Raw genomic sequence first — 14,115 nt, forward strand, 5'->3', positions numbered from 1 at the left:
GAGAGGCTTAAATTTTGCACTCCCAAACTTTGCTACCATAAGTGTTAATGATCAGTATCTTAAATTGTAACTTTATGACAAGTGAAGAAAACTGATGGGATTCATGATAAATGCAGAATGCCTTGTGGCTTGTGTTTGAAACTTATTGACACCTGTCCTGTGTGGTAGTGAACTGCACGGTAGAACCTTTCTTATATATTTCCACTCATCTTTCAGGAATAAATTTAGAGGATTTTTATGCTGTGCAAATTTCACATAGAAGCCAGGTCATAATAGCCATACTACGTAATCAGTATCCATTTCGTGCCAATGATGGGTGCTATTTTAGTGTGACTTTTGGCTGCTAACACATATAATATTCAATCTGGCACATTCTCTGGTGTCAAACAAACTATGGCTTCAAAATGTTAAAATATGTATACGCTTACACTCCCACGTGCACTTAAAGGGGCACTAAAGGCAAATGTTAAGTAGACATTTATTGCTGAAATAGCGTTCCAAAAGCCTCATATTGCTTGTTTAATGCCAAGGAAATGCTTATTTTGTAAGAAAATCACATTTTAGTGGTCCGCACAGCGTTAGTGCATTTCAAATCACCTGCCTGGGAAAGGCCTGCCTAGCCCTGCGTTGCCCTCCTTTACTGCCCTACAGCCGACGCTGCGGTTTCTACTCTGAAGGGCACATCACAAGCCTTGCCCAAGCTGTGGTTAATCTTGTAATTCTCTGCACGAAAGTGCAGTGAGGACACGCGCAGATGTCTTGGTTGATTAGCACACTGTCGCAGAGGCGCGGCACTTTGTCGTAGGGGTTTATTTGCGGCATCCATTGGAAAGTCACGTTGGTTTCTTTGCTGCAGCTGCTGTTGCTCAAGCAGCGCACACCATTCAGGCACCCGGCAACATAACAGGGACGAAGCATGTTGCCAAACTTTCTGTTAGATCGACTTCATGAGCGTGCAAAGCACACTCAATAGTTCGCAATAACAAAAGTGCCACTGAGACGCGACTGCGCAAACGGAGAGCAGCCCGGCAAAAATGGAACTTTTAATCCACATGTACTGTTCTCCTTGATAACGCCAAGATCTTTTTTCCATGAATGAAACAGAAACGCACAAGAAGCATTTTATTACGTCTTGTAATGTACGGAATGTTATTTTTTATTATAAGTAGTTTAAGTTGTAGTGATTAATTAAGAAATCATTGCATTTTAGTAAGGCTTCCACCATATCAGGCATTGGGTCAGTCCTAGAAGATGAAGATATAAAAGGACCTTCAACCGTATGAACTTAGTTGAGCTGAATGCAGTTAGAGGGATGCTGAATGACACAATCTTTATTGTATAGCAGCAGGACTGTGCCTCCAGAATTGGTGAAGAAAATGACACCTCATGTAGCGCAAGAATAGAGCATGCTGATGTGCTTGGCCAAAGCGCCACATCTATCTGTCACTCCTGTGAACCTTCGCTACCATGGTTTGCTGGCCTACTTAAATTATGGCCATGGCAGGTACTTTTCATGCCACGTTTCCTCACCTGTAGTTCCTAACGCCTAAGCACCCGCAGATGTCAGCAGTCAGTTCCATAACAGGAGAAACTTAAAAAAAAAGAAAAGATGGAGAAAAAATACTTTGCATGAACATAAGCGACATTTTTGTTTTAAAAATGATCTGTCAGCTTACAAGCAGATGTTGTGGAGAAGTCTGTAAAAAATTGCGGCTATTGCTATCAGGCTTGATGGTATCAACAGACAATTTTTTGGGGAATACTGTCAGGCAGGAGAACATCATGTTGGGTTGCAATATCGAGGACTACACATCTGCTGACATGTGTGACTGCAAGAAAATGTGACAGAAATACCAAGAATAAGTGGATCACCAAACCAGACATTGGATTTTCTGTAGTATTTGAGGTTAGACTGTTTAACTTTGAGGTTTCTATGGAGAAGTATAATTTTGCACCTTACTCTGGTTTGGTACTTATGTGTCACATCCCCCCCAAAAGAAGTAATAAAAGAATTAAAGGGGTCCTGAGGCACTTTTCCAAGTAATCATCGATTGACCTCAGTTTCAGAGTCAAGTATGAGCATAGTTACAGGGGTTGTCGCATGCTTTAAGTGCTTTCTCTTTTCTTTTATCTCGAGCATGCTGGGAACTACACAGGGAGGGATAACAAGGTGAAAAGAAGCTAGAACACGCATGCGCCATTACCTAGAGCACACATCATGAAACACGATCGATCTGTCCACGCCTGCTTCCAGAGTGCGCTTGTGTTGCAACTTCATAATTTTAGCAGACTATAGAGCGCAGTGTTCTGTAGTTACACATGCGTGCATGCGCCGTGTAATAACCAGTACCAGTATGATCGCTGATGTCTAAAGACCTACCTGCCAGTCATTCAGAGCTGTATATGACGTTACTGCGGCTCCGAGAAGGAAATAGAATCGCACACCAGTTTTCTTTTGTCGCATTCCCCCCACCCTCCGCTTTATGAATCTGCCAAATTTCGAAATCCCTAGGTTGAAAGGAACTTATATGTAAACGTTTCATTACAACACAAGTTGGTTTGTTGCCCAGAGTCATGTATATAGGAACTTCTGATAATTAAAAAAGAAAAATCCTGGGTTGAATTATCGAGAGCCTACTGTGCTATTAAAAGGCACAAATGCACTGCAGTGACACAGCTAATCTATGTGTACGCATATAGTGGTATTGCTTCTGGATCTCCAATTTGTTGCTTTTTTTGGAGAGTCGTGGTGGTGGTGGTCATGTTTACATGGTGGTGTGTGTTAGTATGAGTGGACTGATTTTACGTACTGTAGTATGGTAAGTGCCAAGCTGTTTGAGCTCAGTAAGACGTTTATTTCTCCAATATGATAACCTTTGCTCTTGCTCCTTCATTTCCAAGGGGGAGTTCATTGCTAGTCAACAGCTGGATGGAGCAGGGTGGATCGGAGTTGTACAGGTCAGTTGGCATATCTGGCATGCATCTATTACACAGAAATCACATTGGATTTATACTCTTGGCAGTATAAATGTTGTGCTATGAACTGTGTACCACTGCAGTGTGTACAGCATGAGGGTTTGCTCATTGCATTCATTGATCATCTCCCACAGGATTACCTTTACATCCACCATTCCTTAGGTCGAATTAATGAATTTTTGAAAGTGGACAAGCACACCCTTCGAGTGGAAGGTGTCGTCACCCTTGAAGAAGGTCAGTAGACCGCCTGCAGCATTTTTTTTTCATGGCTTCCAGTATGTGGCCTTGCATTGAATGAAATTTTTTCACCTAAATATTAGCTAGGTTTGCGTCAAACTGCTTATTAAAAGCATCAGGTTGTGTGTATTGTAGCACTTGTGCGTATTGTAACGCATCAGGTTGTGTGTATTGTAAGGTTGTGATAACCGTAAGTGTTACACACTTACGGTTATCGAGCATATGTGCAGAACACTAAGATTTAAAACACAAGTAGTGGGTTGCTACCTGCATGACACATGTTTTTTGTACAATTTAAATGTTGAGGACCAGCAACCTTTGGCATGTCATATTGAGGCTCATACAATGTCATGTGCCAACCCATTTTTTGTGTTGTTTTGTCAACAAAATTTCGTTATTAAGATGACTATGCATAAGTTTCAGCTCAAATGTTTCTACGCACAACACAGTAAAAAGTAGTGCTCGAACGAGGGATGTCTGGGAGCCTCCAACAACATTCTTTACATCACGTTTTAGTGACAATGCTCGTTCAAACACTGTTATTCACGTCAACCCTTCATCTTACTGTAAACTTTGTCTTGTTTGGATGCTCAAAAAACGCGAGTGCTGCTTTTGTTACAAGTATTCCAAAAGTTGTTTGCTGTACTCATAATGTCTAGTTCGTGCATTGATGTGTACATTACAGTACTTACACGTTGTCGAACATTTCAGACTTAGGCCAGAGTGTGTACTTCAGTGACGGAGACATTTTAGGTCTGATAACGGCCACACGAGACGTAAGTCCTGGCATTAGCTTTTCTATTCATACGTTTATGTTGAAAACATGTGAGGCATGTGTGCCACTTTTTCCTAAAAAGTGTAACTGCCTTGCTTAGTGTTTCTATATGAGTGCCTGCTTATAATTATTATATGGGCTAAGTGACAGCTTGCCACATTATTTTCAGAACGGTGTTGTGGTCCGCACAGTTAGGCCGTCAGCCTTGCCCATGACCTGCACAGTTGAACTGAATTTAAAGTTATCACGCAAATGTGTTGAAATCTTTGGATCTGGTGTCTTCAACGAAGAAACTGAAGATTGCCTTCTTGGTAAGGCCTTTTGCCCTTTTTAAAAGAACTCTTTTATTTTTGCTTTCTTTATCAATATCACGGTGGGCATCTGTAGCTTGTTCCTTCTTACTGCACAAGCACCAGCTTGCTTGTTCCGATGGACTAGAGCTTTGGTTTAGGGCTTCTCACTTTCTGTTCTGCTGCACCTTTTTTGCACAGACTTGGGATGTGAAGAGGAACCTGTGATCATCACCAGTGGCAAAGAATTTGCTCTTGTGAAGACAGCCTCTGGAAAGGTTGGGCTACCTCTTTCTGATGTGTGCTATGCTTGGGAAACAATGCATGAGAGAGCAGTGACTACCTGCCTATGCTGACATCGTGAATATGTGCATGGAGCTAAACTGTTGTACCCTCCTTGCCGCATCTTCAACGGCCGCACGGTTCATGCAGGTCCTCTACACGGGCAAGGCTCAGAGTATTGGCATCAAGCAGACTACTCCAACTGGCAAATGGGCTGAACTGCCGATCACAAAATGCCCCAAGATAGCCGACTGCTCGGTGGGGCACGATGGCACCCATGCCCTGCTGGTTTCTGAGAATGGGGCAGTGTTCTTCGTGGGCATTCCTCGACGAGGGGAGGACGGAGAAGTCGGTAAGCTCGCCCTTTGTGGGTTATGTGCAGAAAAAGTTATATGCACCAGAATATGGCAAAAACACAAGGAGAAACGGAGACTGTGCCCTGAAACTGGGCGTAATGTATGTTGCTTAGGTTGAGTCGAGGCTGTCATTTTCGTTCTGCTGCAGCATAATAAAAGTAATAAGTTGCATACTATACTCAGAACAATCCTGTCTCTAATGAAGCATACTATTTTCACATACAAATCCTCCAGGTCACAAAAAATGTGTACAGCAAACAAAAATGAAATTTTCACATGATTGCATCTCTTAGTAATGTCAACAAATATTAAGTTTGGTATGACATTTACTTAAAGTATTTAGAAAGGAAACTAAACAATATTTAGTTGATTCTAATTTGTGTTGTGCTTAGTACTGTTACAGTTGTCTGCACCTAACCTGCTCCTATGTGACACTTGCAAACGCACCTGAAATTTTTTGTTTATAATGCTCTCTGTTCTGCTATGTTTTATGCTGTCATACTTTACGGGGGAGCAGGGGAGCTATTTTGTACGCGTTATGTGACAGAACGAAACAAAACATCGTGAGAGGACGAGAGGGAGCCATACGGGATTGGTCAAGACTGGTCTGACGGTCAGACATGAGAATAGCAACCGGAAAAGGCAGTGCTGTCAATCATTTTGGCAAAGAATGGGCACAGAACAGATGCAGGCACCGTTATGTCTGATAGAACGGATACAGAAGGGTCTCTGGACATCTTCCGAACAGCTAATGGCGCAAAATTGAAATAAGCCAGACACAAAGCAGACTAATTCGATTCTCTGGTCCCAGTGCTTACGTTTCGATCCAATCCAAGTCGTCCGGAGGCCGTTCTGTATTCGTTCTATCGAGCAGAGGGGTGTCCTTGTCTGTTCTGTGCCCGTTCTTTGGTAAAATTATTGACAGCACTGCCTTTTCTGGTTGCTATTCTCATGCCTGACTGAATCCCGTGCGGCTCCATTTCGTCCTCTCATGATGTTTCGTTCCAGAGGTCTTCATCAGGCCTTTCAGCCTTTAGCCCTGCCTTCCTTTTATGCAACAAAAAGAAAGATAAACTTCACTTCATGTGGTCATTGAGTAGGTCTCCTCAATGTGAGACATAGTGGGTTATGTGCAGTGTGCATGGATTGAAACATCACAATTTAGGGCTAAGTAATGCACATGCTTTCATTTCCACCATCTTCAGTTCGTGTCACATCGGCATAATTTCAACTCGTGCACTTGCGCTGCCTTTACCCTCCCTATATTAATGAGAACTAACAGACAATAATGCCAAGGAAAGTATGGGGGCTTGAAGCCTTCAGGTAGCATGCGTGGGATTATTGGTCAGCTGCCAGCTCGTAAAAAGATCACGTGCTACGTGACGCCAACAGGCAGAAAAGAGTGTTCCACACTCGCCGCCATGTCTGCGATCGGCGCTGACCAACACTCCTGGGTTTAAATGCACATATATACCCCATAAAGTGGACGGGGGGATGACCGCCGCCGTAGCTCAGTGGTAGAGCATTGGGCGCGTTATTCGAAGGTCGCAGGTTCGGTCCCTGCCGGCGGCAAGGTATCTTTTCTTCCACTTTACTTTCTTCACATTTATATCCTAATTACTACAGATAACATCCCCTATACTTTCCTTGGCATTATTGTCTGTTAGTTCTCATTAATATTGTGTCTAACAATGAAAAACGAGCTTTTATAGAAGCCATCTTCTTTCCTTTTCCCTCACTAGTGTCACTAGTGCAGCACCAGGTGCCTCCTGGTTGTAGGTATCAGGACTGCATTTGGAGTGGTTATAAAATTGAGATTTTTTTTTGTGGCCAAATTCAAGAGAGGTAAGGATGTTAAGAACACCCCTTATGAGTATTCTGACTGTTTGCCTTGCAGGAAAAGGCAGGCGTCAACCCAAGTCTGTGAAGCCCAAGAAGATGTTGAAGATGGAGGGTCGCTTTGTGGTTTCATCTGCCTGCAATAACGGTACCAGTGCCTTGATCACCCGCAGTGGCGAGCTGTTCCTCTTTGGGAAGGATGCCAGCCACGCTGATGACATGACAGGTGTGTGCTTTCAGTGCTGTGCAGTTTTTCTTTCTTTATTTATGAAATACTGCAGACATATGGGCCCATATTCTGAGTTGGCAATATCGCCTTACTATCGCTTTCAATGTGTGCTGATAGGCTGGTCGAGGAAATGCGGGCAAGTAGTTGGGCTTCAGTAATTTCACTTGCCAGATTCTACGTCATGTAAAGAAAGCAACACTGTTGCTCAAAGGAATGATCTCAGAATATGGCCCTTGGTTTTAGCAGCGAGGGCCACAAGTGGTACATTCAATTGAATCATGACCTTTTGGAATAATGCGTAAGAGTAAGTTGAAAAATATTAATACAACATTAAGATTTAGGTTCAGTTATACAGTTCGACTCAGTTCCATTCCGTTGCTTTAGCCGCTAACTGGTTATCTGTCCTACACATTATGGGGCGTGCCCAACTCCCTTTTTTTCTTTTGATTATCACTGGTGTACTTGCATGTTCTTACTAATGCTCTACTCATGCAGCTGCTTCAAGGTTTCTTTGCAGGCTGCAATGCCAGATCATGTCGTGAGCTTTCACCACTGTGGCCATGTAAACTCCCAGCTATCCCCTAATGTGGTACTGGTAAACATGACATGAGAAGCAAAAATTTGCAGGTTACTGATAATAACGGTGCTAAAAAGGTTGTCTATTTGACTAGGATACTAGTATATGCAATGAAAAAATCCGTAAACAGGGGGTGGGTGCTCAAGCTTTTTTCATCTCAGCTTCCATCTTCCACTTCCTGCCGTTTTTAGTATATGCAATGTAACTTATATTTTGTGATCATTGATAATTATGTTGCAAAAAAAAAAAAAAAGGAATCTGAGAGGTTGCATTGCTGGCTCTTCTTTGATCGACACTGATACTGAATGTTCTGCTGCACATTGTTTCTGCACAAAACAGTTGTGGAAGTCCTCTTAATAACTTCACTGGAAAATGACATGAGCACCATGGCTGCTCCATGTTATTTGGAGGTTATGGCAGTAAAGTAAGCATTTAATATTTGTTTTGCGTTAAAATAATTGCTGTTACCGCCTCCTTAAATGGGCCCTGTAGTACTTCTTCAGGTAATCACTGAATAAACTCACTATCAGAGTTCATTGCCTCCAGAAGCAATTGCTGCAAAAAATGTTCAAATCAGGTACGAGTGAAGGTACAGGAATTTGTCACACGCTTTCAGCGCTTTTTCTGTGCTTTAATTCTGATGAGTGCACGGAAAAGCTACTCAGGGGGGGATGACAAAGGAGCAAGAAGCTACATCAGCATGCTTCATGGTCTTGAAAACTCTCTCTTTTTTTTCTGAATGTGTTGGCTTACTTTTGGTGTGATGATGAGTGCACTAGTATTGCTACTATGTATGTAATTCTGGTCTACCATAGAGCACTGCACCAGGTAACTGTGAAGCCAACGGGCTGTGGTAATTATGAAGCACAAGAATGATGAGGGGAATTAGCTGAGAGAAGAGCGAGTGATTTCTAGTTGTCTTTCAAAATAATTGCAAGTTCCTTGGCATGAGCAATGCTATAATACAGTCGAACCCACTTATAACGATCCCACGTATAACGATCTATCGGTTATAACGACCATATTTGGGTGCACTTACGATTTTCCAATGCTAACCATTGAAGCTGCGTCCACATATAGCGAACATTTTTCAAAGCCACCTACTTTTACAACGAACACTTCAGACACGGTCGCGGTAAAAATATGGGGCATACGAAGCGAAATAAAGTTAAAACAGGCCTTCTAAAGCGCGAGAGGGGCGCGCGCTCGCGCGTGCCCCGCTCCAGTTTACTTGCGACTAAGATATCCCTGATCGGCGAGCACCACACGCAGATTTCGGACGCTACGAGCGAGGTCGCTCACTTTCCAGCCTTTTTCTTCAGTGGCAGAATGGCAGTGAGGAAAACAAAAGAGGCAGCATGAAGCCTTGCGGTCAGCTTTCGCACGGTGACCTTTCCTGACGCCGTTCTCTGTAGCTACGACCGCCTACGATGAACCAAACAATGCCTTGGAACGCAGGCATAAATGCAAGAAGTGATAACCACGATAACTTTCCTTCGCATAAAGGTTCACTGCGTCCCTAAACTCGTCCACGCCACAATGTGCCGCAAAAGGTCGTCCGTCTTTTCAGTAACTGCAGAGACCGGTCGATCGGTGATAATGATTTCCGCGCGATAGCGGCTTTGCCTTCGCGGATAAGCATCAGAAAAGAGCGAAGGCGAGGTGGCGGCCGTCGATGAACGTGCAGTTATGACTTATAGCCGACAACCTTATATCACAGTCATCTGCAGATATCTGCTCGGTTGCGCGTGTGGCGTACGCCGTACACTGTGCAGATTGATGGCGGTATGAGCGCGCCATGCTGCCGTTCGCAAGTTCGCCGCCGCCGCGTAGTGCAAAACCGCTTCAAAGTGCACGTCGCTTTGTAGAAACGAAAGTAGCTTGCTGTTGTTGAGCGGCGCGGGCACCGAAAAACGTCAATGCACTGACAGCGAGCGTATACTGCGTTTGACTACGTGACAACTCAAGTGCGCCGCGCATCGCCGTGCAGGGCCGCGAGAGCATCGCGGAGACGTAGAGTGCGCGTTGCTTGCAAAATGCTTGTTTTTTCGCCGCGTTGAACGAACAGGCTACTCGCCGCACCTGTGCACGGTCCGGAGTGAAGCTGGCACGAAGAACGTACAAACGCGCGCATACGGCATACAGCAAGCGGCCCAGCAGTGACTCCGCGAGCCGAGTAGGCGACGCGCTGCATGCAACTAGCCAGGGATGATCGGCTCCACATGGCAGTACTGTGCTTCGGTGAAACGGTGTCAGTTCATTGCAAAGGCGGGTAATTCACTCGTTAGCACGTAGCGGGCGTCGCTTCACGATGCGAAAAGCCTTAGCTTGTCACCGGAGGGGTTGTTATAACACTTTAATAAAAGTGCACAGAAAAAAAAAACGGCTTGGCCGCTGAGTGCACTTTTTTAAATTTGAGTCCGTATACAACGAACTACTGATATAGCGACCACTTTTCGCGACACTTTGGAGTTCGTTATAAGCGGGTTCGACTGTATTTGGCTCACATGCTCACAGGAGCCTCGACTACTGGTCAGCAGTGTTTTCTCACTGTGCAGGGCCCTTTTATTATTAAATGCTTGCTACAAGAGCACTATATAGTTTGTGCCTCCTCTGTGGTTTGATGTATTTGCACACTACTTTTACTATTGAGTGACAACTGTGGGGCGGAATTTCTCACTGGTGTGACGCTTCACTTGTGATGTCTTAACAGGTCTAGTGACTGGCCTCAAGGATGTGGCTATTAGCCAGGTGGCTTTAGGAAAAGCTCACGTGGTGGCCTTGTCGACTGATGGCCGTGTTTATACCTTTGGCATGAACAATCGTGGCCAATGTGGCCGTGAGTTTGCCTATCCACCAAGCAAAGATGGTAAGTGCACTGTCAACTTTGCAGCCTATCCTGAATATCCAGCCCGGAGTTGCAATACTTTTTTGAAGAGATGAAGAATCCTTGAACAGGGGTTGTTTCTGGAGACAACGTTCTGACAAGTGGTCTTGTCTTCTTCTATGCAGCAACTTGCTGCCTCGAAGACGACCAGACCACTCGTCAAAACGTTGGCTCCAGCAACAACCCCTGTTCAAGAATTTTTCATCTTTTAAAGCCTCCATCTTCTCCTGAACTTCTGCCTCGTTTGTATACTTTTTCGATTCAGTGTTTATTACAGGATCATTTGGTGCATAATAAAAAAAAACTGGTCTTTTTGGCCAGATGTGCACATAAGCATGTGCACATATGGGGAAGAAAGTGGCATCTCCTCAAGTGTATTCTGTTTAAAGGCTTTTTCATTTACCAGAACGAGTAGCATACTCTTCACTCCAGACTATGACATTAAGTGTCATCTGAAAAGTTGTGCTTAACAGGCATTTATCTTTATCATTTGTGACTTCATCATTTGTTTATGTGCTCTTGCACATATATTACTGTCTGTAGTGGGTAAATCAAAATTGTGAAGCTGTTGACTGGCACTCACAGATGCAAGGAAAGTAGAGGCAACAGAATGGAGAGTGACATGCCTTTCTGTGCAGAATAGTAAGCTGGACAGCATGAGAGAGGATGTTCTGGTCCTTGTGAATGTTTCTCTTTAGGATCAGCATTAGTGGAAATGATGAAGTCTGGCATTTATATGGAGTAGGCGCACAGTAGCAGTATTATCAATGACAGTATAGTAAGCCAGGCACCAGGACAAGCACTGACAGAAACAGGATTTTGCAAGGGTGGGTTGAGGCAGCAGTGGCAATCAGAGAAGCTGTAATTGCCAGCCAGGGTGCATTTATAAATCTGGTTGGGCTCATAATGAAATTTCACGGCACTGAGCTGAGAAGCTTGACAACAATGCCCCAAAGTGAAGCAGGCAAGGGCAGAGGTTAGTTGTAGCCATTCAAGATAACAAGGCAAAATAACAAGAAATGGTGGGGTAGCTACAGCTGCCAGACTTTCCAAACTGTCAGTTTGCTAAACAGGAGTTTTTTAGGGAAAGAATAGAAAATAATGAAGGCCATAATGCATAGCAGTGTAGCTTTTGGGCGGCACATCACCCCCTTGCTTTACTGTCTGGGGTAGCTTCCAGCGCACTTTGTTTTGTTCAATAACTTTGCTTTTACTTGATTGATTCAAAACAATTTTTGTGGTAGGAGATACATTAAGTTACAGAGTTTACTGGTAAGGTCATTATATAATGACTTCGAAGTGTGTTTAATTAAAGGCTAGTTTATTCTAGAGCCCTACACTATGCCACCACTCATGACTCCTGTGTTAATTTTCAGTGTTCAGTCTGATCATTGAGTGGGAGGTGTTTTCTGCCTCTTTGTGCAGTGCACCACATGGCTGTGGTTGTGCCTGAGCCAGCAAGCCTTCTGGCAGAATCTGGCTTACGGGCTGACGAAGCTGCTCACCATGCGAGACATATTGTAGCAGAGGAAGAGGAGGAGGACGAGGACGATGAATCTGAAGAACAGGACATGATATGTCCACCTGGCGGCCATCGCTGGGGGGATGGAAAGACGAGCAGCAAGCTGTGCACTGTCTGTGGAGAGTGCACATTATATGGGACCAGCTGTACATCTATTGGGGAGCCTGACCGTCAGCCGGGCAAGTGAGTGTAGTGGCAGAAGCTGATGCAGCTGTCAATCCTTGATAAGCCCACATCAGTCATAACCCCAAATTGTTGGCCTGTTTAGGTTTGAAAAGCTCAGTCAGTGACGTCACATCACGTGGTGACACTGTCAGTACTTTTCATCTGCAGAAGAAAAAACTGGAGAGAGAATTCTTTTCTTTTCTCCCACTTTGTGTTTCTTTAGCTCTAAGTGCAAGTCACCTTCTGGCTTTTTTTTCCCCTCACTTGCTACGATTCCTGCTATGATTTCCTTGCTCACCTACTACGATTCCTACAGGTTGAAATGACCATGCTGATTCCCTCTCCAGTTTTTTATTTTGCAGATGAATCTGTCAAAATTTCGGTGAGCCTACCTGAGGCACTTATTCCTGTTCAGACTACCTGTAACCTGATTTTGAGAAATGGCAAGTCTGTGCTGCTAGCAGTACAACAGTTCTTTTCTCATGTTTAGGACCTGTGGCTGTGATGAGGGAGACTGCGGATGTTTGGACTGTGGCTGCTGTCGAGCGTGCGCCACCGAAGACGACTACGATGCCGAGCTAGTCGCTTGGAATCGAGCGGCAGCACCAGCGGCTGATGGCAGAGTGGCAGTTGGAGGTGCTGGTGTTCGTGGTTTAGGTGGTCCATTGCTGGACAACAAGCAGGCCAAAGTGATAATCTTTGACGTGCGGTACGGAGGTACGTATCCAGTTCCCATGCATTGCAAATGTATCGCATAGATAAAAATTCTTGGACAGGGTGTGCCGCTGGAGCCAACGTCTCGACAAGCGGTCTTGTCTTCTTCAAGCTTGCTGCAGCCTTGAAGAAGACAAGACCGCTTGTCGAGACGTTGGCTCCAGCAGCACACCCGTTTCAAGAATTTTGTATTTTTTCAAGCTTCCATCTTGTCCTGAACTTCTGCCCTAAGTTGTCATTTCCAGGGGGGGGTGCGTGGTACTGTTCTCTACCAATTCAGCGCTTCCCTGCATGTACTGCTGTTATCAAAATTTTCAATGTTATTTGAGATGCAGAGCATTAAGAGAATAACCTATTTTTACATTCATGAATGAATCAAGCACGAATAAGCAATCATGAATAAAGTAGGCATCATAGGTCGGCAAACTCACTAATGAGTCGACTCACTCAGACTCGCTCAGACTCAGATCGAGCCGTGAGTCTGAGTGAGTTCGGGTGAGTAATATTTTGGTGACCTTGAGTCCGAGTGAGTCCGGTAGTGAAAAATTTCAGTGAGTCTGAGTCTGTGTGAGTCCGGTTGAGGAAAATTTCAGTGAGTCTGAATGCGAGTGAGCCCTAAGCGCAAAATATATTTCTTGAGTTAGTCTGATTGAGCTCCGCACTTTTTTGCCGACCTATGGTTCTTTCTACACAACTTCAGCATTAATATCAGCCTTATGTCGGCTCACGTTTATACGCCCGTCGACTCACACATACTTCAAAGCACTAGTGTTCATACGCCAGCTCAATATTTATTGCTCAGATGCATGAGTTACGGAGGGGCGGGGGGGGGAGGGGGCAGGTGACACTCCCCGCCAGCTCATTCACAGGTAGTTCTTGATAAAAGTATCTCGTGGGAGTAATCTCTTTCAATAAACATGTCCTTACTGGATTGCAACCACTGATAACTTATATTTGAAGGTACGAGATTAAAAGGCACCAAGTAGTGCACCATTTATGCGAGATATTGGCATTGACACTGGTTGAAAAAGCTAATTATGTGCTAACGGGCTCATGAGTCGACTGACTCAGACTCACTCAGACACAGATAGAGCCGTGAGTCTGAGTCTGAGTGAGTCTGAGTGAGTAATATTTTGGTGAGTTTGAGTCCGAGTGAGTCCAGTTGAGGAAAATTTTGCTGAGTCTGAGTCGGAGTGAGCTCTAAAGGCAACATAAAATATTAGAGCTGTGCGAATAGCAAAATTTTGGGTGCAAAGCGAATTCGAA

The 14,115-nt window shown here is 44.3% G+C and overlaps 1 protein-coding gene across 1 annotated transcript in view; it reads left to right on the forward strand.

Annotated features, from left to right (window-relative positions):
- The window catches only part of LOC119382556 (E3 ubiquitin-protein ligase MYCBP2), a 130,594-nt gene that overhangs the window by 7,840 nt on the left and 108,639 nt on the right, over positions 1–14,115 (forward strand). Inside the window, exons 7-16 of the mRNA XM_037650305.2 lie at positions 2,902–2,958; positions 3,111–3,210; positions 3,925–3,989; positions 4,158–4,299; positions 4,480–4,556; positions 4,711–4,912; positions 6,814–6,981; positions 10,275–10,430; positions 11,874–12,153; positions 12,626–12,852. Of these exons, the coding sequence (XP_037506233.1) occupies positions 2,902–2,958; positions 3,111–3,210; positions 3,925–3,989; positions 4,158–4,299; positions 4,480–4,556; positions 4,711–4,912; positions 6,814–6,981; positions 10,275–10,430; positions 11,874–12,153; positions 12,626–12,852 (1,474 nt within the window). The remainder of the gene's footprint in view (positions 1–2,901; positions 2,959–3,110; positions 3,211–3,924; positions 3,990–4,157; positions 4,300–4,479; positions 4,557–4,710; positions 4,913–6,813; positions 6,982–10,274; positions 10,431–11,873; positions 12,154–12,625; positions 12,853–14,115) is intronic.

The sequence above is a fragment of the Rhipicephalus sanguineus genome, chromosome 2, assembly GCF_013339695.2.
Source record: "Rhipicephalus sanguineus isolate Rsan-2018 chromosome 2, BIME_Rsan_1.4, whole genome shotgun sequence".
NCBI lineage: Eukaryota > Metazoa > Arthropoda > Arachnida > Ixodida > Ixodidae > Rhipicephalus > Rhipicephalus sanguineus.